Raw genomic sequence first — 24,336 nt, 5'->3', positions numbered from 1 at the left:
TGCTGACGACCAAGGAGACCCGATCCCGCATTGTTTTGATTAGGGGATCTTGTCAGAGATCTCAGTCGGTTCATTCAGAAAACAAATTTGCTTGTTATTCTTACTAAAGTCCAATGGTCGATGCTGAGACAATGTGGTCCTTGGTCAGCGCCCGAGACGGCAAGCTATGGCTGTGGCTTCTATTTATGCGTAAGGGCACAATAAAAGGAAAAGACTGGCAGGGACAGCGGAGAGCAAGAATAGCATTATGAGCGACGATCGCCGTACATTTTAAAGCCAACGTTCTGTTCGATGCAGCGGAGTTCCCCCACTTTTAACACTGCAGACTCCTCCCTACCCTTACAGTTACTCCGTGCAACACAAAACCGTCACGCCGTCACATTGGAGAGGGGGGCTTTGGGGGAAAAGCTTGACCGGAACAGTGATTTCAAAAACCATTCTCGTCATCCGAGCTAGGGGTGATGACAGCAGCAGGAAGGACAACTGTCACCTGAAACTAGAGACAAAATGGATGCAGAGCGGGTAATTCAAGGAAGACATTGGACTCTGGCGGAGAGGGGGAGAAATGCCGCTATCAGACTATGACGCGGCCCCAGTGTTTAGGGCCACTTTGCACGCATTTTAGCACTATAAACTGGCGAACCCAGGACAAAGGTAAACGCCATCGGACCAAGTCATTCGGAACAGGCCGTGCGAGATTCGTCATGCTATTGGCCTGAGACTACGCACGCAAGGTACTAAGACGGGCGTCTAGCGGATTTCTAGTGTCGGTGGTTGGTAGGAGTCGACTATTCATGTAGTGCTACTAGTCCAGTCGGAGAGATCAAACCCGAGATGTCCTGGTGGACTGGTGTATTGATGTATTGATGTATTACTGATCTCGTCCAAAAACGGTCTTTACATGACGATTTGTGTGAACCGACCAGGGTGCATCCGTAGGTTGGACACCCAAGGAAACCGATAAAATCGCTGACACCAACGAGTCAGACAGCACAGAGCGTGGCAGATTCTTCCAGGCGTTCCAGTCGGATCGGCACGGTAAGCCCAGTAAGCCCATCGCCAAGACTGGCAAGGCTGTTCAAGTTGTTTCCAAGGTTCCTTGCCACTCTTTGGGCTGGACGGTAACTGAGCACGCGACCGGGGGGCCCCCCGTAACAGTACACAGTAAAGTAGCACGCCGGTTTGGCGGCGGTTCTTTTTATTCTTTTTATACGTCTCTTCCCTGCCGATCGCCCTGGCGATTCGTGGTTATTTTTTCTAGGCGCCCCCCATTCGTACTCAAATCTAATTTATTGACGACTATTCACATTACTCCCTCTTATGCGCCGCACTGATTACGTCGCTTTCCGCTGAATAATTATTATACTCTTGTTTCTTGTTTCTTGTTCAATCTTCCTCTCTCTTTCTCTTCTATTCTGAATCCTCCACACACGTACATACTTACATCTTTTGTCCCTCTCTTCTCGAACTGAGTGGCCCCTCCAGCTTGTCTTCGTCTGCTCCCCCTTCGGCCCCTACAACAAATCCCGCCCATTCCGGTTTTATTGGCAGCGTGGACATCCCCCGTCTTATCTACGGCATCGTGCAACCTCGGATAAGAGCATGCGCTTTACGGTCTCTCGACATTGAAAGAACAAGTATCGTCCATCGTTTCCCGCCACTATGTGGTCTTCGACGCCCCGTTTGATTCTCGGCCTCTATGGGTTATTATGTGCTGTTGGATCGGCAAGCGCCGATGTCGATTTCATGAGTGTGCGACCTGACATGGTCAAGGATTACTCCGGAAAAGGGGGAGAACCGGGAGAGAAATACTTCAGTAAGTCTGGCCTAGTGCTGCGGTTGTTATCGGCTTTGTCTAACAAGTTACAGAGGAATCTAGGTATGCCATAGGATCTACTCGGGCGGTGTTTCTTTTGTTGTCTTTGACTAACTCTAATCCGAACTAGCTTCCACTACCACTATGATGGACGGTATGTCTGGTCCACCACTGGTTGATCTTTACGATTGCTGATCCCCTTGATAGCTTCGCAGATGAACCTCTCTCCGAAGCGGAGACTGTTCCGCACCTGTCGGAACTCATCCGGACCTATCTCTCGACAATGGCAGACCTTGGGGCTGAAACCTGGATAATGCATGGAACTCTGCTGGCTTGGTGGTGGAACCAGAAGGTGTGACACAAACCATGGGTGTTGACGATGCGCCGCCCGCTAATGGATGGATAGATCTTTCCATGGGACAACGATCTCGACGTTCAAATTTCCGAGCCGACCATCCATTTCCTTGCGGATTACTACAACATGACCGAGCACCATTTTGAGATTTCAGGCGTCGACGGCGGCCGAACCTATTTGCTGGAGATCAACCCGAACTATGTCGTTCGATCGACCGATGACAAGCTTAACGTGATCGATGCGCGGTGGATAGACACATCGTCTGGGCTGTTTATCGATATTACGGCGGTACGCAAGGACGACGAGCGGAGGCAGAATGATCGCGAGCCTGGGGCATTGATGTGCAAGGATGGCCATCGGTTTGATGTAGGTGGCGCTTGAACTGGTGACACAACAATGTGGCTGACCTGGGGTTAGGAAACCGAGATCTTCCCACTGCGGAACAGTTACTTCGAAGATGTTCCGGTCAAGATCCCGTTTGAATACGTTCGTCTACTAAAGAAAGAATACGGGTCGAAGTCGATGACTGCTTCCGTGTTCCAAGGGTATGCTTCGATTTATTGTCAATCTCTTCGCTCTCACTAATGCGTGGCACAGATACCATTTCAACCAACAGACTCAAGTATGGGATAAGATGAGGTAGGTTTGATGCGCTCGAGCCATTCGCGATTCTTGCTTACATGTTTCGATTTAGCCGGAAGAGGCACTTTGGGCGACGTGAGACCGACATTCCCGTTCGGACTACGCCCCTCGGGCGCCTGTTCAGGGGTTGATCGTGCGACTGTATGATATCGATCGAGCTCCCTTGATGCGCTTGTATCACGTCGGGCTTGTGTATGACGGTAACGATTTGAAGTGGCCCAGCACCTAGACTTTTGACTTTAATTGCATATACGGCGTTTGCCTTCGGTGCGCTACCAATTCCGCATGTTGGCTATATATGGCGTTTGGGAATGTTTCTATATATACTCTGGATCTTTTTTCTTTACTCTGGGACATGGGACATGGAATACCGTTTGAAAATGTGGTCGCCCATAGTTAGATGGGCTGCTGAGCATCAAAGCCCGTTGTGTGGCTTCTGTGAACATACTATATAATGCGACTTACTACCTAGTAGTACTACACAATGGTGTGAATGTATATAGAGGGGGCCGGGGGGGGGGGGGGGGCTCAATTACAATTAGAGTGATGTCTGCAATCAAAATAGAAGTTACTCGTGTGACATCCTTGCTGTTTTCGTCTTGGCTCTACACTGTTTTCCAGCAGCCAACTCTTAAGCTTGGGCACTACCACAACGATCTCCTATTGACGAACAAAAGATGAATAAATATGAACATCTGTCATAAAAAGTTGTCTAATGCACTCGAATTCATGAGAAGGACTGATTGTTCCTTCTGCAGGATCATCCTGCAGATAGATACCAAGTTAAACTGGATTACAGTCTCCTCCGCGGACCACCCGCGGACCATCCGCGGACTGTCAAGGAGACTGGTGCAGTTTGAAACAAGTACAATCGGAAAAAGCTTGGGCGTCCGGAAATAGAAGCGTGTTGACTTGGCGGACTTTGGGGGTTAACTCCGGGGTTGATCAGATAACTACGGAGTACTGTGTGTGGACAATCCGGTGGTGAGAATCAGCAGCCCTGACCATCTGGAATGACGGTATCTGGCTAGTGACGTGTGTCCGTACACTGACACTGCATGATCGCCCCAAATCCCGCAGCCAACAAAGTCCGAGAAAAGGCGCCGTCTCAATCTTATCCTTCTTTATCTTTTCAACTAATTCTTGCCCTACACCTCCTCATCCACGTGATTGTTCAGATGGGATTAGTAAAGCAGGGCTAGACATGACCAATCACAGACCCCTTAACCAAAGCGACGGGTCCAGAACAGGCCGGGTGTAGCCAATAGCGAGAGACCATCCATCCCGGGGTTCCACTAAAGTATGAGTCGATGACTGAAGATCCAAGTCAGGCGCGACAAGTTGATAATTTATCTAACCATTATTGTTGAAGTTAAATCCTTTATTTCTCACTCTGCTTTTTCTAACCGCTCTGTTCCTGTTTTTCATGTCCATCAATCGTCTCCTGCTACACATTCTCCTTGCGTGAGGATGAGGTTTGGTGGGGTTCCTGTCATTATCAGCAACAGTTCCACGTCATGTCCACTTCGTCTGTGATCTCACTCTCAGCCCCATCGTCCCTCTCGCCCAGGAACGGGTCTGACGTTGTGCCTGGCCCGCATACCAGCCACGACACCCACGGCATCCCTTCTCATTCCGCACAAGACCACAGCTTGCGCAGCTGCATCACCTGCCGTCGGAGAAAAGTTCGCTGCAACAAGAAAACCCCTTGCTCCAACTGCGCCAAGGCCGGGATCCAGTGTATCTTTCCCCCACCAGGAAGGGCACCGCGCAAAGTCAAACGACCACAAGATGCGGAGCTCCTGTCTCGTTTAAGGCGCCTCGAGGGCGTCATTGAGCATCTCAGCGAAAAGAAAGCGACCGGTGCTGCGGTGTCATCTCCTGATACGCCTTCCCCGCGGGTACAACAGCATCCTCAAAATCCACCCGCACCCCCAGCCAATGCGCAGGCTTCGGTGCCTGATGGTGATGGTGATGGCTGCCCGCTTCTTATGGATGCAGCCAAGCTGGATCCTACCAGGCCGATAGCGCCGCGGAACATTGAGCATGAGTTTGGTCGATTGGTTATCGACGAGGGTCGAAGCCGTTATGTTAGCAATCGATTCTGGGCGAGTCTCGGAGATGAGGTGATTATCCCTGTTTTCTTCTTATCTTGTAATGATGCTAATGTCGATAGATCGAGGAACTGCAAGATATTCTAGATCCGTCGTCTTCGGACGAGGAAGACTATCCGTCTCCTGAGACATCGTCAAGCCATTCGGCCAACCATGATGGGTTTTTATTCGGGTTCTATTCTGTTTCACACTCACTACACGATTTTCTACCGCCGAGATCCCAAATTCCCTTATTATGGAATACCTGGTTGGAAAATGTGGCGCCCTTGATACCAATCGTTCATAAAGCAAGCGCCAGGCAGCTATTTACTACAGCTGCCCAAGATTCAAACAGTTTGGATAAGAATTTCGAGGCACTGTTTCTTGCAATGTGCATGGTCGCAATCATCAGCATGTCGCCAAGCCAGTGTTCTGCTCACCTGGGAGAAGAGAGGGACGTGCTTGTCAAGCGATACCGGTTCGCAGTCGAGCAGGCGCTATCCAAAGCGGATCTCTTGAATACTCAAAATATCACTCTCCTACAGGCTGTGGTCATATTCTTGATCGGCGTTCGTCGAGAAGATGACACAAAATTTGTTTGGTCTATGACAGCGCTTGTTCTTCGCCTTGCGCAAGGGCTGGGTCTCCATCGTGACGGCACCAACTTCGGCCTGAAGCCTTATGAAACGGAGATGCGCCGACGACTGTGGTGGCACATCTGTTTGTTGGACATCCGCGCAGCAGAGGACCACGGATCTGATGCGCAGATTCATGAGCGGTTGTACGATACTCGACTGCCACTGAATATCAATGACGAGGACATCACGCCGGACATGAAGGAGCCTCCTAAGGAGAGAGTAGGCTGGACTGAAATGACATTTTGCCTGATTCGCTGCGATATTACAGTTGCTGTGCGTCGAGTCAGCTACACTTGTCCGAACGCCCCTTTCATTTCGGCAACCCGACAGCTCAACCCTGATAACTGCTCCAAGGTGATTCGGGCGATCAACGACCGCATTGAGGACCGATATATCAAACATTGTGACATGAATATTCCGATTCAGTGGGTCTGCGCGACGATTGGTCGCCTCATCCTGACCAAACTCTGGCTTGTCATTCATCATCCGATGACCCGGCCTGAACGGGGCTTAACGCTGAGCCATGCAAATCGCGAGAGCTTGTTTGCTACTTCAGTGGAGGTGGCTGAGTTCCAGCGACTGCTGGATGGCGACGTCAAGACGTACAAATGGAGCTGGCTCTTTGCCACGAACATGCAATGGCATGCCATTGCCTTTGTGCTGTCGGAGCTTTGTGTCCGCCCACTCAGTCCTCTTACCGACCGGGCATGGAAATGCGTGAGCACCCTATATACAGAGTGGATCAAGAACAGCAAGCAGCGGAAAGGCATGCTCTGGCGTCCGCTCTCCCGCTTGATGAAGCGAGCAACCGCGTTCAGAGCCAAGCAAGAGGAGATGCGCGCGCAGATGAGTTCCGGCATGATTGCAGCTCACGATGTCACTGCCCCAAATTGCCCTGGAATCTCAATTATACAGCCCCCAGTCCTGCCCCGAGCACTGGACTTCCAGGCTTCACCAACAACCCAAGGGAATGAACCCTTGCATGGTGTGCCTGAGAACGGCGGACTCGATTTCGATTTGCGCGACGGACCAGTCAGCGTGATCAAGGATTTATTCCCCGACACGGACTGGCTGAACCCTGCCACAACAGCCAGCATACAGCAGCAGGAGTGTTCGGGCGCGTCGATAGACACGCTAGTGAGGCCGGCGGAGCCGAGCGAGACCCAGCAGGAGATGCCTAATGCGAATCTCAACTGGGAAGAATGGGATCAGGTCATGACTGATTTCCAGATGGACCTGCAAGCGTCCAATACGCAGAATCCTTTTGGCAATGCCCTGGACTGGCTTGCTTGATGATGATACCAGTAGTGTTGATACCTTGATGGCCCTGGTGGCTATTATCGGCATCATGAAGATGCCTCTGTACTGAATGTCTCCTCTCTACACGACCACCAAAACCTCTCCATTCACGATAATGAGAAATTTAGCTAGGAAATGAGCTAAAAGCTAATGATGAATTATGTATGTACTATGTACCTTGCAATGCAGCCGAGGCAGTACTTTTACCTGTATACCTACACCGTAGGGAGTATAGCAACAATGACTGAACATAAACAATCATATTAATTCCCTAATCAGAATCCCATCATTATTCTCCCCTTAAACTAAACAATCCAGCCAATTATTTCTCTAATAGAACAATAACAACAACCCCCGATCTATAAATCACGTGACACCGCGTAACCACCACCCGCCCAGGACAGGCCAGCTTGCGTAACTATACCTCCACCTACCTCCCCTTCCCCAATCCTTCTTCGCCCTCAACCCAACCCCGACCTCAATTCCATTCTCCCCGATATTAAAGAAGAATAAATACAGATACACAACATGGCCCCAAAACGCACCGCCGCACCAGCAACAACAGGCCCCGTCCCCGCGCCCTCACCACCCACCATGCCCTCCGCATCATCCTCCTCCGCACCCGCAGCATCCTCCTCTCTCTCTTCCGGCCCCAAAACCCTCACCCAGAACTCCTCTATCTACGACATCGCCCACACGGTCTGGCAGCAGTATTTGGCTACTACGCCGCAGCGCACAATGCTGCTTGATGCGTTCATGGGATTCTTGGTGCTGGTTGGTGGTGTGCAGTTTGTTTATTGTGTCGTTGGGGGGAATTATGTGAGTTTACCCATACATTCTTCCTTTTTTTTGGTTGGGGGAGAGAGGGAAGTAATATCTAGGTGGGCAATTTGGCTAATGTGTTTGGGATACTTATAGCCGTTCAATGCCTTCCTGAGTGGTTTCTGTGCCGCTGTAGGACAGTTTGTTCTTACGGCGAGTTTGAGGATGCAGACTAGTGCTGCTACTTCGTCTTCTAGTGGGGGGAGTGTTGCGAAAGGGAAGGGAGGGAAGAAGGTTGTCAAGGGAGATGTTGGGGAGGAAGGGAGTGGTGTTTCGGCTGAGAGGTGAGTTCAACACTATTGACTTTATTACCTATTGACTTGGGGAGGGTTGGAATTGCGCTAACTGGTTTGGTTTTCTTGTGTAGGGCATTCGCGGACTATGTCTTTGGGAGTTTGATTCTGCATTTCTTCTGTATTAACTTTATTAACTAGATGCTATCGGGTCTAGTATGGATGGATATGTTTGAAGTGTGGGTGTGCAGCGGATATGATGGGAAGAGGGTGGAAAGGCAGAACGCTGGATATAAAGTGATAGGTGAGGATTGGACAGGATAGGAAGGGTGCATGCAGGCTGTTTCCCTGGTGGAGTAGCCTTGTCCGGTCTGGTTCCTATCCGGGTTGGTGAAGATAAAACAATTCGAGGATCTGTTCTTGCGTTATGTTAGCTAGCTATTACTATTATACCTGTGTATCAATGTATCGATTCTACTGTTTACACCCGGCTTCCCCACTCATATAGCAATGATATCAACTAATAATCTATTCATATATCCCTGGGTATAGTATATCCTATATTCTACTAGTATAAATCAAAAAGCCCGTCCCGGTTTGCGCTTGATCTGCGGCTTCTTCACCACGCTTCCGCCTCCACTTCCGCCATTGCGCGCACCACCACCACTACTCGACGCCGTCACACCTCCTACACGCCTTGCCGTCGCGACAGGCCGCCGTACCACAGACCCCACTTCGATCTCCTTTCTGCGTCTGGTCGGATCGTTCCTCTCCGCTTCGCGCTGCTTCTCGGCGGCTGCGCGTTCGCGGTCCGCCGCCATCTGGGTCTCGATTTCCACGCGTCGGTTGAACTCTTGTTCCGTGATGCGGCGCTCGCGCTGGGAATAACCCTTTTCTTTGACGGAGTAGAAGACGCCTCCGAGTTCGGCGAGCCACTGTTACCGAATGTCATTAGTACTTGACTTGTATCGGGGTATGTGATGGGATTCGGGGGTGGAAGTGAACTTACGTGTGGATCTACAGCAGTCACGGTGGACATGTACTCCTTACTGGTGAGGATCAATTCATGGTAGACCACGTACTCCGGGACATATCCCAGACCGTAGAGGGCACTGGTCGGGTGGAGTTGCATGCTGACGCTGGTCCGGAGGTTAAGGAACTCGCCGATACCCTTGACGCGCGCGGCTTGGTGGTAGAAACCCGAGCAGATGCATTTACGGATCTCGTCCCAGTCGGTGCCGCAGCTGACCAGGGGCATCTTCTGCACCGTCATGATGTCGTGCAGTTGGTCGCGCACTTCGCGCGCCCGCCGCAGGGCCTTGGCGTGGAGGAAGTGGCGTGTGCACCAGCCGTCGGAATAGCCGTTCGCTTTCCATTGCGTGTAGACGTGGAGTAGGGTGAGGTGGTCGGATTCCGGGACGAAGAATTTCTCGCGCGCAGCGTCGGATTCTTCTTGGCGCTCTTTGGGGCGGTAGAAGACGCTGGGGACGGATAGCATGGATACGATGGTTAGCATCTCCTCGCTGCAGCCGTAGGTTTCTGCGGCGGTGATGATGAGCTTTGCGAGCGGAGGATCCATTGGGAATGGTGTCATCTGACGTCCTAGTGGGGTGAGGTCACCGAGGTTGTCGAGTGCTCCTAGGGACCAGAGTTCGAAGAGGGAAGTGGTGATTGTTTCTTGGGGAGGGGGGTCCATGAAGTCGAAGTCGAGAAGATCTTTGACACCAAGAGATTTGAGGAGAAGGACGGTGTTGGAGAGACTGGTCCGCTGGATTTCCGGGATCGTTTGCAGGTATAGCTCGTTCTTGTACGCCACTTCGGTATACAGACGATAGGCCTTGCCCGGTCCCGTACGTCCTGCTCGGCCAGAACGCTGGTTGGCATTGGCCTGTGATATAGGCGTGATCTGCAGAGTGTCCATGCCCATCTTGGGGTTGTACACCTTCAGCTTGGAGTAGCCCGAATCCACAACGAACATGATACCGTCAACTGTTAGACTGGTTTCGGCAATATTGGTAGCAACAATCACTTTGCGCACGCCAGGCTCAGCCCGTTCGAAAATTTTGGCCTGTTGCTCCGCAGGCATCTGACTGTAGATGGGCAGAATGCTCAACTTCGGCGGATCATTCAAGAGCTTTAATCGCTCGTCAACCAGCTCGCATGTTGCTTCAATATCTTCCTGACCTGTCATGAACACAAGGATATCACCAGGACCTTGCGAAACGTGGATGGCCAAGACCTGCTTGACCGCGCTGTCAACATAGTCCTCGCAGGGTGTGCGTGAGAAATGGGTATCGACAGGGAAAGTTCTTCCGGGGATGATGAACTCTGGTGCGCCACCGTAGAATCGGGAGAAGCGTTCTGCGTTCATGGTGGCCGATGTGACAATAAGCTTCAAGTCCCTGCGTCGAGCTAGGACCTTCTTGAGAAGACCCATAAGTACATCTGTGTTCAATGCTCTCTCGTGCGCTTCGTCCATGATGATACAAGAATACTTGTCGAGGTCCTGCTGGACAAGTGACTCTCGTAGAAGAACACCATCGGTCATGTACTTAATGACCGTCTTCGGGCCTGTGCAATCTTCGAAACGAATAGCATACCCAACTTCATCACCAAGATCCACCTCCATTTCCTCACTGACACGCTTGGCAACACTCATAGCTGCTACTCGACGAGGTTGCGTACACCCGATCATGCCAAACTTTGAATAACCGTCCTCGTGCAGGAACTGCGTCAGCTGTGTTGTTTTTCCAGACCCAGTCTCACCAACTACAACCACAACCTGGTTATCCCGGATGACGCGCAACAAATCCTCTCGGACCGCGAACGCCGGCAGGAATTCCCTCTGCTCCCGAAGCGTCTTGCTCTTGCTGAACGAACTCTGTCCACCTTCATCCTTTTTCAAATGTTGGGCGAACTTGTTTCCGCTCTTGTAGGCATCCTCCACTGGCATAGCGACCGCACTATCGCCCTCATCCTCCTTTACACCCATGAGGTTTCCCAGCGCCGTTCCCGCCATCGTTGTCGCCTCCTGCGCTTGCTTCTGGCGTTCTCGCTGCTGACGTCGTTCGCGAACCACTTTGCTTCCTTTCCGACTGAAAACAGCCATGTCACTCTGCGGGTCTCGGACAGCTGAGATGGGCTCGAGCTGTTTGGTGAAGATCGTGCGGCCATCGAGGAAGGGCGGACGGAGGTCATGGACCAGCAAATGAACTCGGGTAGCTTCTTCATCTTCGGGCATAAAGTCGCCATCGAAATCGCGTCTCTGGGCGACACCAGATGTGAGCATGCGGTTCGTTTCCCAGTTGTCGATATCCTTGCGCTTTGCGTCGCGCAGCTGTGGCGGGAGATTGGAGCTCTTCAGCCTTTTGGCTGGAGGCTGGTCGTTGGAAGCCATGATGGTGTGTAATTGATGATCGAACAACACGATCGCTTGCTAGAGCAATTAATATGTTAATGCTTCGCAGGGGGCTACACCTCCCGCCGATAGTTGGAGAAGATGCAATCGCCGCGAATTGCGGAATCCATCGTTTCTATCGGAGTTGCGGCAAACACTGCAAACATCGCCGCCCGCTTCGTCACGTGTAACATCCCCTCCAGAGAGAGGCAGAAGATGGTGCGGAATACATTAATATATTAGATAGAGCTCTGGTAGTTAGTTAGTTAGTTGTAATCAATTGTACTGTTTATCCCTTGCACCTGCATTAGTAGTGGTTTGTTCGCTAGCGACGCAGACATACTAGTTGCAACAGAGCGACACCGCAAGCACCGCGGATCCATATCGAAACTCCCCGCATCGCAACTCCGGCTTTGCAACTGCACTTTCAATCAGATTTCGACATCATGGCCAGCCAAGCACAAGTCAGCCCCAAGAGGCAACAGGGTATGTCTTGTATCTATCTTGTTTTCTGTTGTCGTCTGAAGAAGCCAAGCTGATTCGAAGCAGAGCTCCAGCTCCAATACTCCAACTACAAAAACACGCTACAACAATTGGCGCAGAAGATCGGTGATATCGAGCAAGAAGCAGAGGAGCATAAGTAAGCTGACCTATTTGAAAGTCCTCTTTCTATCGAATTCCGCACAATCGTGCGCCAGTATGCGCTTGTCTGAGAATGGCAACTAACGCACACTCAACGCTAGGCTTGTTATCGAAACCCTCGACCCCCTCCCTAAGGATCGGAAATGCTTCCGGATGGTGAACGGTGTACTGGTTGAACGGACAGTTGAGGACGTCCTTCCGTCTCTCAAGACAAACTCGGACGGATTGAAGCAGGTCTTGGAGGAGCTATTGAAGCAGTACAAGTCGAAGCAGGCGGATCTGGATAACTGGAAGGTAGGCAGATTGTTCTCTGGTGGTCCACGTATGTGGGAGGTTGAATGGATTGCTAACAGTTCTGTCGCGTTACAGAAGAAGAATAACATCCAGGTTGTACAGCCTTAGAGCAACGGTGCTGGTGTTTTCTCACGGTTTCTGTATCCTCTTCATGCAGCGTTATACACTGAAAAATAATATTTCTATAGTGAAAGCATGTAATTCTAGACTTCCGGTCTGCTATTCTATGGTAGATTATAGCATTGTAGATTGATGTGAATGAGACATACAGCAAGTAAGTATAATATAAAGTAACATCATTGAAGGTAAACTTGTGGAAGGCCTGCGTTACTAATCTGCCCTTCCGCCAGTCTTCTTCTACAACTTCCATTGAGCCGACAACGTATTCATGACCCAGCATCATCAAAATGAAATCGCTTCACTGCGCACCTAAATCTGGAAATATGTGACAGCATGTCACAGCGCCGTCAATTTTCCAGTTGCGATCCATGCCGTCGCTCCAAGCGACGTTGCTTTTTCGCCTCTCCCCGAGGAGAGAAGTGTACTAACTGCCAACGACTGGGCCATTCATGCACCTCTGACTTTGCCAGATCTCGGAGGGTAAAGCCCAAGCAAGACCTAGTGCGGCCTTCCCCATCGACAAACAGCAGTGAGCTACCACAAATTCCACTTCTAGGCTTTGGTAGTCCTGGTGGTTACTATCAAGCCGGTACCACGCCCCCCGGGGATACCCTGGTCCCGGGGCTCAACCTCAACGAAGGCCATGATACACAGAAGGGCCATGACGATATCATGGACCTCTATCTGGTGAATCGACTGGCGTCGGATTTTGTGCCTCCAGTGCAAGTATCAAGCGAGGCGCAAACGTCCGTTCGCAGCAGTCTGACGGACAGAGTGTCCTACGCGATGCCATTACTTGCTGGTAGTTCACTGACGAGTCCTGTCCGCTTGCTGAATTCCAAGCTGGATGCAACAATCTTAGATAATCGGCTGGCAAGAATCTACCACGCGATCATTACGGGATGTGCTTCCCGGTTTGTGGATTACGACTGCAATTTGTATGCAACGGCGTCACGCTACCGACTGGAAGGTTGGAGTGAACAGCCCTCGCAAAGACATACGCCTGCTACTTTAGATAGTTCTACAAACACATCTTTTCCGGATACCCCAGCTTCGGTTACACCGTTGGATGCCATATCTTTTCCGGATTCAGGGATGCCATTGAACGATCTCTCCTGCACTTTTACTGTGATCGGGGCCGTCCGTTTCCTTGATCATTTCGCGGGTCTCTACGGCAATCGCATCAGTGTGACTGCGCGTAAACAGTCTGATGCTGCATTGAAATCAGTGCTTCGCACGTTCTCCCTTCAGTGGCTGCCTACCGAGACTAGATTAGCCGGTGACAGTGTCTTGCAGGACAGTGTTAATGGGATACCCACCAGCGAAGCATCCCAGAACGCATTCTACGATTCTTGGTTTCAGACACAGGATATTCTCGAACAGGCGCAATCAGTCCGGTCGTTCAGGGTTGTCTATGCCATTTTGCTATTTGGTGGTATTACCGTTCCGACTAAAGCTCCAGTCGAGTCAACACGCGAGTTCCTTGACAGCGGCCTGCAAAGCCTTTGTTCTCTGAATGAGCTTGTTAGGAAACACTGTACTACTCTGGGAGCCCACTCTATATACAGTAGTCTGCTGGAGGCCAGTCTGAATGCTGTGCATTGGGGCGGATACATCCGTGACCTTGGGGCGTCGCTCACCACAAATCGTCCATGCAGACTTCCCATTCCGGGTCACAATAAAGGTAGGCGCATTGTTATGGGCGATAAGTCTTGGATATCCAAGCTGAACTCGAATAGTGCTTTTCAGTACCGGCTCGATCTTATCCACATTCGACTGGTCGAGTAACCAAGATTTCCCTCCCGGTCTGGATGACAGCATCCCAGCTATCTGTAAGAAGGCAGTTGCTGAGGCGTTTTACATATGCAGGCAGATAGTTGAGGTCAAGAATTTACTACACTGTGATCAGTCTTTGGCTTGCATGGAGGATGTCACCTCAACAGTGGCAGCCGTGAGCAAATTCGACCAACAGTTCCGCCCGTTCATTAACTACTGCATCAACAACCTGGAGTGTCTTTCCTTACACTCTAGAACAGCTTCTGGTGGGTACTTAAACTGATTCATGTGTCCACTCACTGACAAATTGAACAGTCTCGCTCGTATTATTCTGGGATCTGAGCATCCTCATCTTAGCCGAGGCGTTGGCTCTCAGCAGGGGAAGCTACACTGTTGACGACATTATCATCGCAAGTATGCGCTCCTATCAGGCTGAGGCAATCGCATCGGTCACAAAAACAGTAGAACACGTGCTCTCGCTACCGCCAGACTCTGCCTTCAATCTTGAAAACGGTCTTGATGCTGAAGTCCCTCTCATCGCCTATCACATTACCCCGAGTTTAACGGCAACAGTCTACCAAAAGACCGTTGAAACCTTGATAAACTCTCAGCAATCGCCGCTTCATACTGGAGAGACAGCCGACGACGTTTGGCAACGGCAGGTTGATATCGTGCTGAAAGGTCTCAGCTCACACGGTGAGACCATCGGCGGAGCCGAGGCGTCCACAAGAGTTTTGCAGTCACTAATGCCGCGATATGGGGACATACTCTCTGAATGCTGGACTTCTGATTTCAGCACTTGACTGGTGTTTAGATCACCTGCGAAGTACAGCGGATCCGATATGCGGCGTTTGCTATAAGTACGGGCGAAGCTAGAAACACGATTGTGTTTCCTCTGCGGGCATTCCACCGACTTTTATTCCGTGGCTAGGGGAAAAAAGCAAATGTGAAAGCTCTGCGATCACCAAGCTTAGCTTACTTGCATCGTGTTGAGGACGCTACTACTGTTATCCCCAGACGAAGAATTCTGTTCTGGCAGTGAAGGTAAAGCCACCGCAAGCACCCTAACTCCCCAACAACCGTCTGTTACCCAGTAACTAATGCCGCTACTAGCAAGAACTATCTGAATGTATGGATAGACAGTATGTCTCATAGTTCACCTGTCACTATGCGGATACGTCATTGGAATGCTATCGGTTCCGCTCTGTCGGCTCCGACCATCGGTTCCGCAATCCAGAACTTTTCTCGAGATGCAGTCTGCTGATCCTCGATATCATCAAATAATTTTTAATATTTCAGAACAACAATCAATTGGCTTCACTCCCCCAGGGTCATTCATTCAGCATACTCAAACAACAACACCACTACACAGCTTCCACACCAGCTCCTACTATCTCGGAAATATATCCCTCCTCCTCCTACTACTACTACTACTAAATAAACTACAATGCCTACTACTACAACCTCCACCCCCCTCCCAACCCTAATCTTCATCCCGGGCGCCTGGCACCTCCCAACCTGCTACACCAAACTCATCACCTACCTCCAAACCCACCACCCAACCCTCAACTGCACGACCATCACCCTCCCCTCCACAACCGGCGACCCCAGCGCCACATTCAAAGACGACCTCTCCGCCGCCCGCGCCGCCATCACCCACGAAACCCTCCACCACGGACGCAACGTCGTCCTGATCGCACACTCCTACGGCGGCATGGTCGCCAACAGCGCCATAAAAGGCTTCACATCACCCCAAACACCCACATCCGGCACCATCATCGGCCTAATCCTCATCGCCTCCGGCTTCACCCTAACCGGCTTCTCCTTCATGGACCCCTTCCTCGGCCACCCCCCACCCTCCTGGCGCGCAAACCACACCACCGGCTTCGCCGAACTAGTCACTTCTCCCCGCGAACTCTTCTACCATGACCTCCCCGAGGAAGAAGCCCGGTACTGGGTCTCGCAGCTTAGACCGCAGAGTCTGAAAGCGCTGTTCGAGGGTGGTGAGTACTCGTATGCCGGGTGGAAGGACGTCCCGTGCTGGTATATCGGGACGGAGGGGGATAGGGGGTTGCCGGTGTTGATGCAGCGGGTGGGTGTTGGGATCGCGAGGGGGATGTGTCCTCCGGGATGGAGGGTGGTGTATAGGGAGGTGGTGGGCGCCAGTCATTCGGTGTTTCTGAGTAGGGTGGAGGTGGTGGGCGGGTTGGTTTGGGAGGCTGTAGGGGGGTTTTTGGGGAGGAAGGATCTTGGGTTCGAAGGGGACGGAAGGAAAGGAGTAAGTGATTATTGGGAGAGTCAGGGTGTGGTTGTGCCTGAGGCGGATGTTTGGAGCGTGTCGACGTGGTTCAAGTATGGTGTGCCGGCGGCGTTGGGGAGGGGGGTCGGGTGGGGGTTTGCGTTGGTTGGGTGGGTTAGGGGGTGGTGGTAGGTAGATTAGATATGTTGGTCTGTCTGTATATATATATATATCCGTAGGTGACTTGGTCTGATGTATATGTTTAGCTGTGGGTTGATGGATCACGTCCGAATCGGGTTTTTTCTTATTTGGTAGTTGGGAAATACTCTCCTCTCTCTCATGTGATTACTTAGCCCTCGGTGTATGTATGTATGATTATGGCGGTGTATACTTTAGAATTGGTAGAGCATACTGTCTGTCTGTCTGTCTGTCTGCATGATGAAATCCAGGTTGTCGATGCCATCATACTACTTCTCTCTATCATCATATCGTCTCATGTGTATCAACTACTAGATGAACGTGTTGATGTATGACTTCACCGATAGAATTCGCCAGGAAGTATATACCGAGCATACCTACATCATATTATATCCACATCAGTTGGAATGATAGGTAAATAAGTATGTACCCAAACCTCATCATCATCAGCAGCAGCCTCGACGATTGGGACACTAGAATCTCGTCGAAGTCCGAACAACTAATAGTTATATACTTATATACGAACTGCATAGATACCCGATCCCGGGGCAGTTCTTTATGCCTAAGAAACCTAAAGTAAGAAAAAAGGAATAAGAAAAAAGGACAAAAAATATTTCCATGTCTATGGTTCGTCTGTTTATTTCTTTCCTCTGTAGTAAATAGGAGCGGGCTAATGCAAACAAAAGCCCACCCACACATTTCAACATCAATTTCGTCATTCGTGATCGTCATCATGTACTCCTAAATGTGTTCAGTCCCACCGCCGTGAAATTCATTCATGGCCACACCATCCCAAAAACAAAACCAAATAATCCAAAAAATATAAACCAAAATGCAACCAACAGGGTAGATAGATAGCCCTGGTCCGTGCGCCGACTGAGTGGCGGATGTTGTTATAGTAGTAATAAAAACAGGTATATCGTAGTGGGAAGAAAAAGGGGGAGGCGAAAATATCAGAATCGAAAGGGGGTAAATGACAAAATTATGACATGGTACTCATCGAACATGGACCGTATACGCAAAACAGTGATAGCTGGGAGGCCGTGGCATGTATTGACGTCTAATGGTCAGACATGAAAGACGTCAAGACATGCGGGTGCTCAGAGACTATCGGAGAAGAAAATGAGCTTCTAGAGCGGGGAGGGTGTGAGGGTAAGAGGGTGGCTTGCTGTTGCAGCAACTGTAGACCTGACTTCTCAAGTCATCATTGACGCTCATCCAGCATATGTGGATTGCCGCCGTTCAGGGGGCGGAACCGGGTACTCCCCGTATGGCTGTCGCATGTAAGCCTCGCGGGGTGCGATGTAATCTGGCCCCACCTCTCGCGCATACCTGTACTCTTTGTCTTTGGGCGAGCGAACCTCGCCATACACAGGCCGGCTTGAGGAGTGTCGGGACACACTGGGACGAGCAGCAGACTCATAGCGCATGTGTTCTGTGGGGTAGGTGTAGGTGCTACTCCGAACGGGAGGCTTCGGCATAGGGCGTTCTTGACGTGGCGGTGAACCCCCCCTTGCGTATCTGGGGGACTTCTGGGGTAGCGGTATGCTGGGTTCTCTGAGCACGGTGTCCGGTTCCGTCACAATCTTGTAGCGAGTCGACTTGGGCGGACTCTCGCCGGTTGCCATCTCTGGCGTGCCCGGACTCGAGTAGCCTGAATCGTACTTGTCCGTTCGCAGTTTCGCGGTCCGACTCGCCTCATGAACCATGTTATGCAGTGGATTTTCGCGGCTCATTCCCCTGGGGCGGGAATGGGTTTGCGCAGCGCTCGCAGAGCGCGAGGGCTGAAGGGACGGCCGGACAGAAGACGGAATCTTCACTGACGGTGAAGTTGCCGCAGTTGGCATGCTAGGTACCTTGACTTCGTAGGATCGGGCCTGGGACCCGAGCTTCTCATATGATCCATTGCGAGAACTACTGGTCCGAACACTTTCCTTGCTCGGTCGTTTTGTGCGGCCCGAGTGTCGTGACGAGGAAGACTCTGGATCGGCGGATTCATAGCCATGATTGCGCGGGGGCGAGCGGGAGGTTTGCGGACGTCTGTCGATTTCGATCGGAACGGATCCCTTGGAGCGTTCAATGTAATCTTTAGCGGTGGTGTGTAGCTTGTCATGCTTCGACTCATGCCTCGACTCATATTCATCGGTGTACTCGTCGTCGTAGCGGGTCGAAGTGTGCCGGCGCGGGAGATCCGCCGGTCGGGACTTTCGAGAAGAGGCCTCCCGGTTGCGCCTTTCCGAGGGGCGCTTAATTTTCACATAAACCGTGGACGAGGCGCTGGAGTCAGATGCGCCGCCATCGTCTTCGGAGTCGCTGTACGGAACGGCCCGCTCATACTTCTCGTAGGCATCCCGTTGTCGTTCCCTGGTACGATATTTGGCTCGACTGCTGTGGGTCGTCCTCGAATTGTCGCGAGCCATATCCCTCGCCGCACGAGTACTAGGGCCATCACTCTTGCTCTTCTTCTTCTCGCTCGGGGGTTTGGAGGAGTATCGTTTCTTATACTCATCGTATTTTCGGGACGTTGAGCGCGACTCTTCGGAGAATTGGAGGTCGTCATCGGAATAGGTGGCTGCATCAGCCGGCGTCCTCTCCTCGTAGTACCGTCCGTTGCGATACTCGCGAGGGGCGCTGGCGCGCGGGGTGGCATAGGCCGAGGTACCATTGACCGGTACGCCTTGTTCGTGCATTTGGCGACGCAGCTCAGCCAGCCGAGCTTTCGCATCGTACTTGGCCCTTCTCGTCTCATCCGAAAGCGTCTCGTAAGCCTGCTGCACCTTCTGAAATTCATCCTGAGCCTTGCTTCTCAGCGACTCATCTTTGATCTTATCGGGGTGACATTTCAACACAAGTTTGCGATGAGCAGATTTGATATCCGACAAGGCTGCATCCCTTGCCACCCCCAACACTTCGTATGGATCGATATCTGGCGCGGCTGCCATGATAGTCTGTGTAAGACACTAGTGAAAGATGGGGTAGAAAACATATAAACCAGCCTCAATGCAGGATTGACAGGAGATTTAAATAGACAAGTATGATGATAAATGCAGAGCGACAAGAAAGCGACAAGTGCCGCGGTGTGGCGTTGTATAAGAAAGCGTGGAGGACAGCAGAAGCGGTAAGTACCTGAACGGAGGGAGGCGAAGCCGGAGGGTTGCAGCGATAGCGCGGATGTGTAAGGTACGCTGAGATGGACAAGGCGGGCGGATAGACGGCTCGATGGGGTGACGTGGGTGCTTGACGATCAATGGCGCATAGTCAGGATTGTCCCGATCGGATATGCGGCCAATTCATGGAGAAGGCCGGCGAAGACGAAAGAAGGGGAAGAAGCAGGATGACAAAAGGTAGGGTGAAACCGGCAGGTAGGAGGGGAGTCAGTTGTAGTGAATTGGGATGTGAAATTAATGAGTAATAATGAGTAAAAGGAGAGACACGGGGAGTTTATGATGAGTGAGAATATGAACCATGCAGAATAAAAGTCACTAGTAAGAGTCTGGTTTGGAGTGTGCAGCGGGTTTAAACCAAAGAGAGAGACAGAGAGGGTGGAGGGGAGGGGAGGGGAGGGGAGGGGGAGGGAAATAGCGAGGCAAAATAACCCAAAATAATAATGAATTAGTTGGTAGGTAGGTTTTTAGGTATGGTTACTGATGGATCCCCAAGTTGTATGGCAGGAAGATTCCCAAGTACCCAAGAGAAGAAAAAGTAAGAGGGGAACAGCTGGGGGCAGTACTTGGCCCGGGTAATTTCGCCCAGCAAACCAGACCCGAAGTTAGTACTAGTCAGAGTGGATGCACTCCAGTTCAATCAAGAGGGGGGGGATATTCCTATCTGGTCGGGAGAGGCGACCAGCGCTGAGGGGCAAAAGGGGAAAAAGTCAAAAATACTAAAGAGAAGGAGAGGAAAAATGCGAGAAAATCAAAAGGGATTTTCCCCCAACGGGCAAATACCGCCAAAACAATCGGACCCAAGCACACTGCGCCACGCTGCTTCAACTGGAGACCGGAAGAGTGTAAGCTAAAAGTAGAAAAAGCAGCCAAATCGACTAAGACTAAAGGATGGTCAGATGAAGTGGCACCACGTTTAGTCAGGGTTGCTGGTCGAGTGAGGGAGTGAGGGAGTTAGCTGGTCAGACGCCAACGTCGATGAATAATGGCTGATGATTGAACTAGAAGACGCTCGATGATGCCACCAGCTGCGTCTGGTTGGATTGTCCTTGCTGGGGTTTAGGCCAAATGCGAAGTATATCGGTGGTATAAGAAGTGGGCAGGAGTAGCAGCAGGGAGGACAACTGGATTCAAACAGGATTGATTGGCAACAATGACGATATAAGAGTCGGATCGTCTCGTGAATCTCTCGGGAGTGATGATGATTATGATGAGGAGGGGCAGCAGAAGGATGACTCTGAAGAGAGTAGTATGATTATGATACTCTCTGCATTCGAATTCCTGGTGCAGAGGGAGCCAACAGATGGACTGCAAAGCAGCGGTGAAGTGGGAAAGTGAAACCAACGATGGGGTCTTGTCACAATCAGGAAGCCCAAGGGCCCGCTTTGCGAGGAACAACAGCAACAACCGTCAACAGGCAAGTTGCAACAATGGAGAACCAACGATGAACGATTGGCAAGGAGCGGTCAATCATTGATGCCTTTCAGGAGGAAGGCAGGATGAAAACAGGACAATTGGTTCATACAATGTCCAAAAAGTAGATCACAGGAGGCATAAGAATACGGAATACAGGATCGAAGATTATTATTATAAAACAGCCACCAGAAGGTGATCTAGAGAATGAGACGTATCATCCTGCAAACGAAGGGAAATGAAACTGGACCTGATGTGGTACAAATACCCCGGTGGTGTTTGACCGTGGGTTTATCTCCGATCCATGAAGGAACCATTTCCATTGGAGGGATTGGTACCTGGCGAGAAAACTTCCAGGTACAAGAGAGAAAGAAACTAGTAGTATCTAAGCCTTGACTTCTGTTGACCTTCGTATCATGTTGGCTTCTCGCAAACCCTGAAGCCCTATGTGCAACTGCGGGATCGAGTGAGAGGGAGATGCTGGGCCGTTCTCAGTCACATCTTCATCACGGTCACGGCGGGCGCTTGGCCAGAAATCCATCTTGCCTGTCCCATTGCTAGCGTCAAAGTTACGACGCAGAGGAGACTAAGCCATGGGTGTCTGCAGGACGAGTGTCTGTTTGGTCATCCACCTAGTGGTCCCCGGCAGATGAGCGAATTCGACTTTGCGACCGTCAGTCATCAGCCTGATTGATCTGCGGGGCCTTTTCCACGAGGAGATGTCCCTCTATGGAGTAAACTATCCATCTATCCGGTAGTACTCTGTAACTAACTAGCAGTAATAGGTTAGTAGTAAATAGTAGCTGAACAGGGCACTCTCTGCCTAGTGAGCGTCTAGTTACTACTAAGCAGTAAGTACTACTACTGTTTGGTTTCTAGGTTGATAATGACTAGCAAGTAGTAAGTAGTATCTACTGCGTACTACCTCCCATAAGTACTCCGTACCTATGGTAGTACGTCGTAACAGAATCTTTCTTCTCTCATTGCTCTGATTGAACCACCGAGACTTCCAACACCAACTAATCATCGACGTTTGCTTCGATCGGAACACACCCTCTCTCCCTCAGCACCGGGGGAAGTTGACCAGTCAGGCCGAGTTGTCAACCACCAAAAAAGACGCCGCGAGGAAAGAAACCCCGCACCACCTCCACTTCCCTCACTTCCCTCACTTTCCTTCCCAAACGCCGACTGGCAAACTGCCAACTGACTGGATCGACTCCCACACACCACCTTGGGTCTGTTTTGCCTCCTTATAGGCTGACCCCATTAATGCCCACAGCCTTTGCCCTTCACCGGGAGGGATTTACAATCCAATCACATCAGCAGTCACCTGCGTATGCGCTCTGCTAGCTGCATCCTATTTTGGGGTCGCCTCACCGGACACGATGTGCTGGGTTCGGCAGTCTGTCTGGAATTGGCTCAGCGAATTTGCTGCTCTCCTTCCTCTTACCTCCTCCTCTTGGCTTTTGCTCCTACAGCAGCATCCTTACTACTTTGAATGGACTAGTCCGGTGGAGTGGAACCAGCCCATCGCAAAATGGACTCATTCGTACAGGGATGATACCTCTTCCTATGCGTGGGGTAGAGGAAGAAGAAAAAAAGGTACCTCGGCTGGCTGACTGAACTTCAGGAACATAATGGTTATGGTACCTGGAGGGGCGTCGTCCATGGTTACAGTCCATCATTATCCATCGATCCGGTCCGGGCGCGCGTGAATTAGTCCCGTGGATTGTTCCCGGAAGGTCCCGCCCTTCATTTGTCTCTCTGTCCCTGGGCTGATTCTCCAGAAACTAGTACTACTCACTAGTTAGCTACTACTTCCGGTTCCTCACGGCTGTGAAGGGGAAGGAAAAGGAAAACCATGAATGCTCGTCAGTGGTATAGTCTTCCATCCCTCGCGACGGTTATCTTCTGTCACAAGGTGTATCCTGCGAGTTTCGCGGGGTAAGGCCCCGAATCGTGTAGATCTATCAATTTGATCGGCATCAAACGGCCAAAGTTAAAAACGGCTGATACAGAGCATGGCAACATGGCTGGCTTGCTCATCCTGGGATCGTAACTAGTGGTTGCAGGGCTTGTCTTGTACCACGCAATGGCCTGTCAGCCTATCTCGCCTGTCCCACCCCCAGGTTATCCGTGCCCATGACACGCCGCACCGAACGTTCCTCGCCGAGCTGATTGTTCTCGAAGGAGTAATTGGACCCTGTGCAAAGTCATCTGCACCCGATGTCTGCTGCACGGCTCAGCCAACAATTCGCGCCCGCTGTCCATGCAATGATTGTCCCGGCATTAGTTTGCATGGTGCTGCTTCACTTTCGCGATCCCGCGCATCCAATGGGACGCTCTCAATAGCCTTGGATCAAGGGGCGCTGGTGCGCCAGCTCTTCGTCAAGGCTCGCAAGTGCAGGATTGATGCAAAACGTTAACAGGAGCTTAAAGCAGCTGTTCTCAGGTTCAGAAGCTTTGCCCGGGCTCTGGACCCATCGTCGGCTCGGGCGCGCTGTCAGATGAAGCGCCCATTGTTTTGTCTGCCAGGCCGAGCGAGTCGGTTGATGCGGCCCCGACATTTACCCATAGCCGAAATGGTGTGTAGGTGTGTACTACTACAGCATTCGTATGACACGTTCCGATGAACGCTGAAATCCCGGCCTGTTCCTTTGGGGGTGACAGGCAATAAGCAGGGGGCTTCCTGTGAGGCCCATGCCTGTGAGACTCGCTGACCACAATGTCCTATGGTACGTACCTTGCTGGCTCACATCATCCGCCAATGCAGGCTTTCATGTGGGGTGTGGAGGTCCCAAGTGCCTCGTGGTAGAGGTTACCTACGCGTTCAATGTTAGTGTTGCAGTAAGCATTGCGAAACAGGCCCCCCCTCATCAGCCAGCTGCACCTGGGGGGGTTTTACCACGGCGCCCACCACCAATGATGTTGGCGAATATCAACCCCAACTGCATCTTATCAATCCAGTTTGGCGGCTACCTAGCCTTCTTGAGAATCGGTCGTTACCCACCGCCCCCATCACAAATCGGTGGCTACGGCTGAATGGAGGGATATCAAGGCCTCTTTAGCGCGCTAACCTCAGTTCTGTGGCGTTGCTCGGTTCATCCCACGCCCTGATTCCGGCAGCGTCGTTACGGGCGGGCTGCCTACGTACACATCTCTTAACCCTTTCAGCTTCTGCCTTCACAGCTGACT

General features: G+C 51.2%; 8 protein-coding genes across 8 annotated transcripts; 7 read left to right on the top strand and 1 right to left on the bottom strand.

The window, feature by feature from the left end:
• The first annotated feature begins 1,267 nt into the window (after window positions 1-1,267).
• Window positions 1,268-6,995, top strand: BO79DRAFT_178147 (uncharacterized protein). Its single transcript, XM_025679965.1, has 10 exons — window positions 1,268-1,816; window positions 1,870-1,879; window positions 1,947-1,970; window positions 2,024-2,168; window positions 2,223-2,537; window positions 2,589-2,716; window positions 2,769-2,810; window positions 3,379-3,409; window positions 4,322-4,903; window positions 4,990-6,995. The coding sequence occupies exons 1-10, from the start codon at window positions 1,663-1,665 to the stop codon at window positions 6,835-6,837; spliced, it is 3,279 nt and encodes a 1,092-aa protein (XP_025537012.1). The 5' UTR covers window positions 1,268-1,662; the 3' UTR covers window positions 6,838-6,995.
• A 442-nt stretch (window positions 6,996-7,437) lies between these two features.
• BO79DRAFT_230902 (putative oligosaccharyl transferase subunit Dad1) lies at window positions 7,438-8,099 on the top strand (the record flags this gene model as incomplete). The annotated part of the gene is made up of 3 exons (XM_025684126.1): window positions 7,438-7,662; window positions 7,762-7,949; window positions 8,033-8,099. 3 exons carry the CDS (start codon window positions 7,438-7,440, stop codon window positions 8,097-8,099), a joined length of 480 nt encoding a protein of 159 aa, XP_025537011.1.
• A 3,609-nt stretch (window positions 8,100-11,708) lies between these two features.
• BO79DRAFT_199871 (putative prefoldin subunit 2) lies at window positions 11,709-12,429 on the top strand. Its single transcript, XM_025681449.1, has 4 exons — window positions 11,709-11,781; window positions 11,845-11,935; window positions 12,039-12,231; window positions 12,307-12,429. Exons 1-4 carry the CDS (start codon window positions 11,742-11,744, stop codon window positions 12,337-12,339), a joined length of 357 nt encoding a protein of 118 aa, XP_025537010.1. The 5' UTR covers window positions 11,709-11,741; the 3' UTR covers window positions 12,340-12,429.
• Window positions 12,430-12,684: 255 nt separating this feature from the next.
• On the top strand, window positions 12,685-15,115 carry BO79DRAFT_271452 (Zn(II)2Cys6 transcription factor domain-containing protein; the record flags this gene model as incomplete). The annotated part of the gene is made up of 4 exons (XM_025687353.1): window positions 12,685-12,772; window positions 12,908-14,035; window positions 14,091-14,393; window positions 14,443-15,115. 4 exons carry the CDS (start codon window positions 12,685-12,687, stop codon window positions 14,928-14,930), a joined length of 2,007 nt encoding a protein of 668 aa, XP_025537009.1. The 3' UTR covers window positions 14,931-15,115.
• A 459-nt stretch (window positions 15,116-15,574) lies between these two features.
• Window positions 15,575-17,130, top strand: BO79DRAFT_247132 (alpha/beta hydrolase; the record flags this gene model as incomplete). Its single annotated transcript, XM_025685625.1, has 4 exons — window positions 15,575-16,405; window positions 16,720-16,731; window positions 16,816-16,893; window positions 17,098-17,130. 4 exons carry the CDS (start codon window positions 15,575-15,577, stop codon window positions 17,128-17,130), a joined length of 954 nt encoding a protein of 317 aa, XP_025537008.1.
• Window positions 17,131-17,539: 409 nt separating this feature from the next.
• BO79DRAFT_39112 (DnaJ domain protein) lies at window positions 17,540-19,659 on the bottom strand. The gene has a single exon (XM_025689171.1). It carries the CDS (start codon window positions 19,504-19,506, stop codon window positions 17,779-17,781), a length of 1,728 nt encoding a protein of 575 aa, XP_025537007.1. The 5' UTR covers window positions 19,507-19,659; the 3' UTR covers window positions 17,540-17,778.
• A 2,755-nt stretch (window positions 19,660-22,414) lies between these two features.
• Window positions 22,415-22,823, top strand: BO79DRAFT_210515 (uncharacterized protein). Its single transcript, XM_025682823.1, has one exon. The coding sequence runs from the start codon at window positions 22,527-22,529 to the stop codon at window positions 22,758-22,760; it is 234 nt and encodes a 77-aa protein (XP_025537006.1). The 5' UTR covers window positions 22,415-22,526; the 3' UTR covers window positions 22,761-22,823.
• Window positions 22,779-24,183, top strand: BO79DRAFT_230896 (uncharacterized protein; the record flags this gene model as incomplete). Its single annotated transcript, XM_025684125.1, has 7 exons — window positions 22,779-22,852; window positions 22,984-23,075; window positions 23,214-23,257; window positions 23,355-23,562; window positions 23,677-23,726; window positions 23,812-23,988; window positions 24,109-24,183. The coding sequence occupies 7 exons, from the start codon at window positions 22,779-22,781 to the stop codon at window positions 24,181-24,183; spliced, it is 720 nt and encodes a 239-aa protein (XP_025537005.1).
• Window positions 24,184-24,336: the final 153 nt, after the last annotated feature.

Source organism: Aspergillus costaricaensis, assembly GCF_003184835.1.
Source record: "Aspergillus costaricaensis CBS 115574 unplaced genomic scaffold BO79scaffold_27, whole genome shotgun sequence".
NCBI lineage: Eukaryota > Fungi > Ascomycota > Eurotiomycetes > Eurotiales > Aspergillaceae > Aspergillus > Aspergillus costaricensis.
The sequence above is the reverse complement of the archived record's forward strand: the minus strand, read 5'-3'. Positions and strand labels throughout refer to the sequence as shown.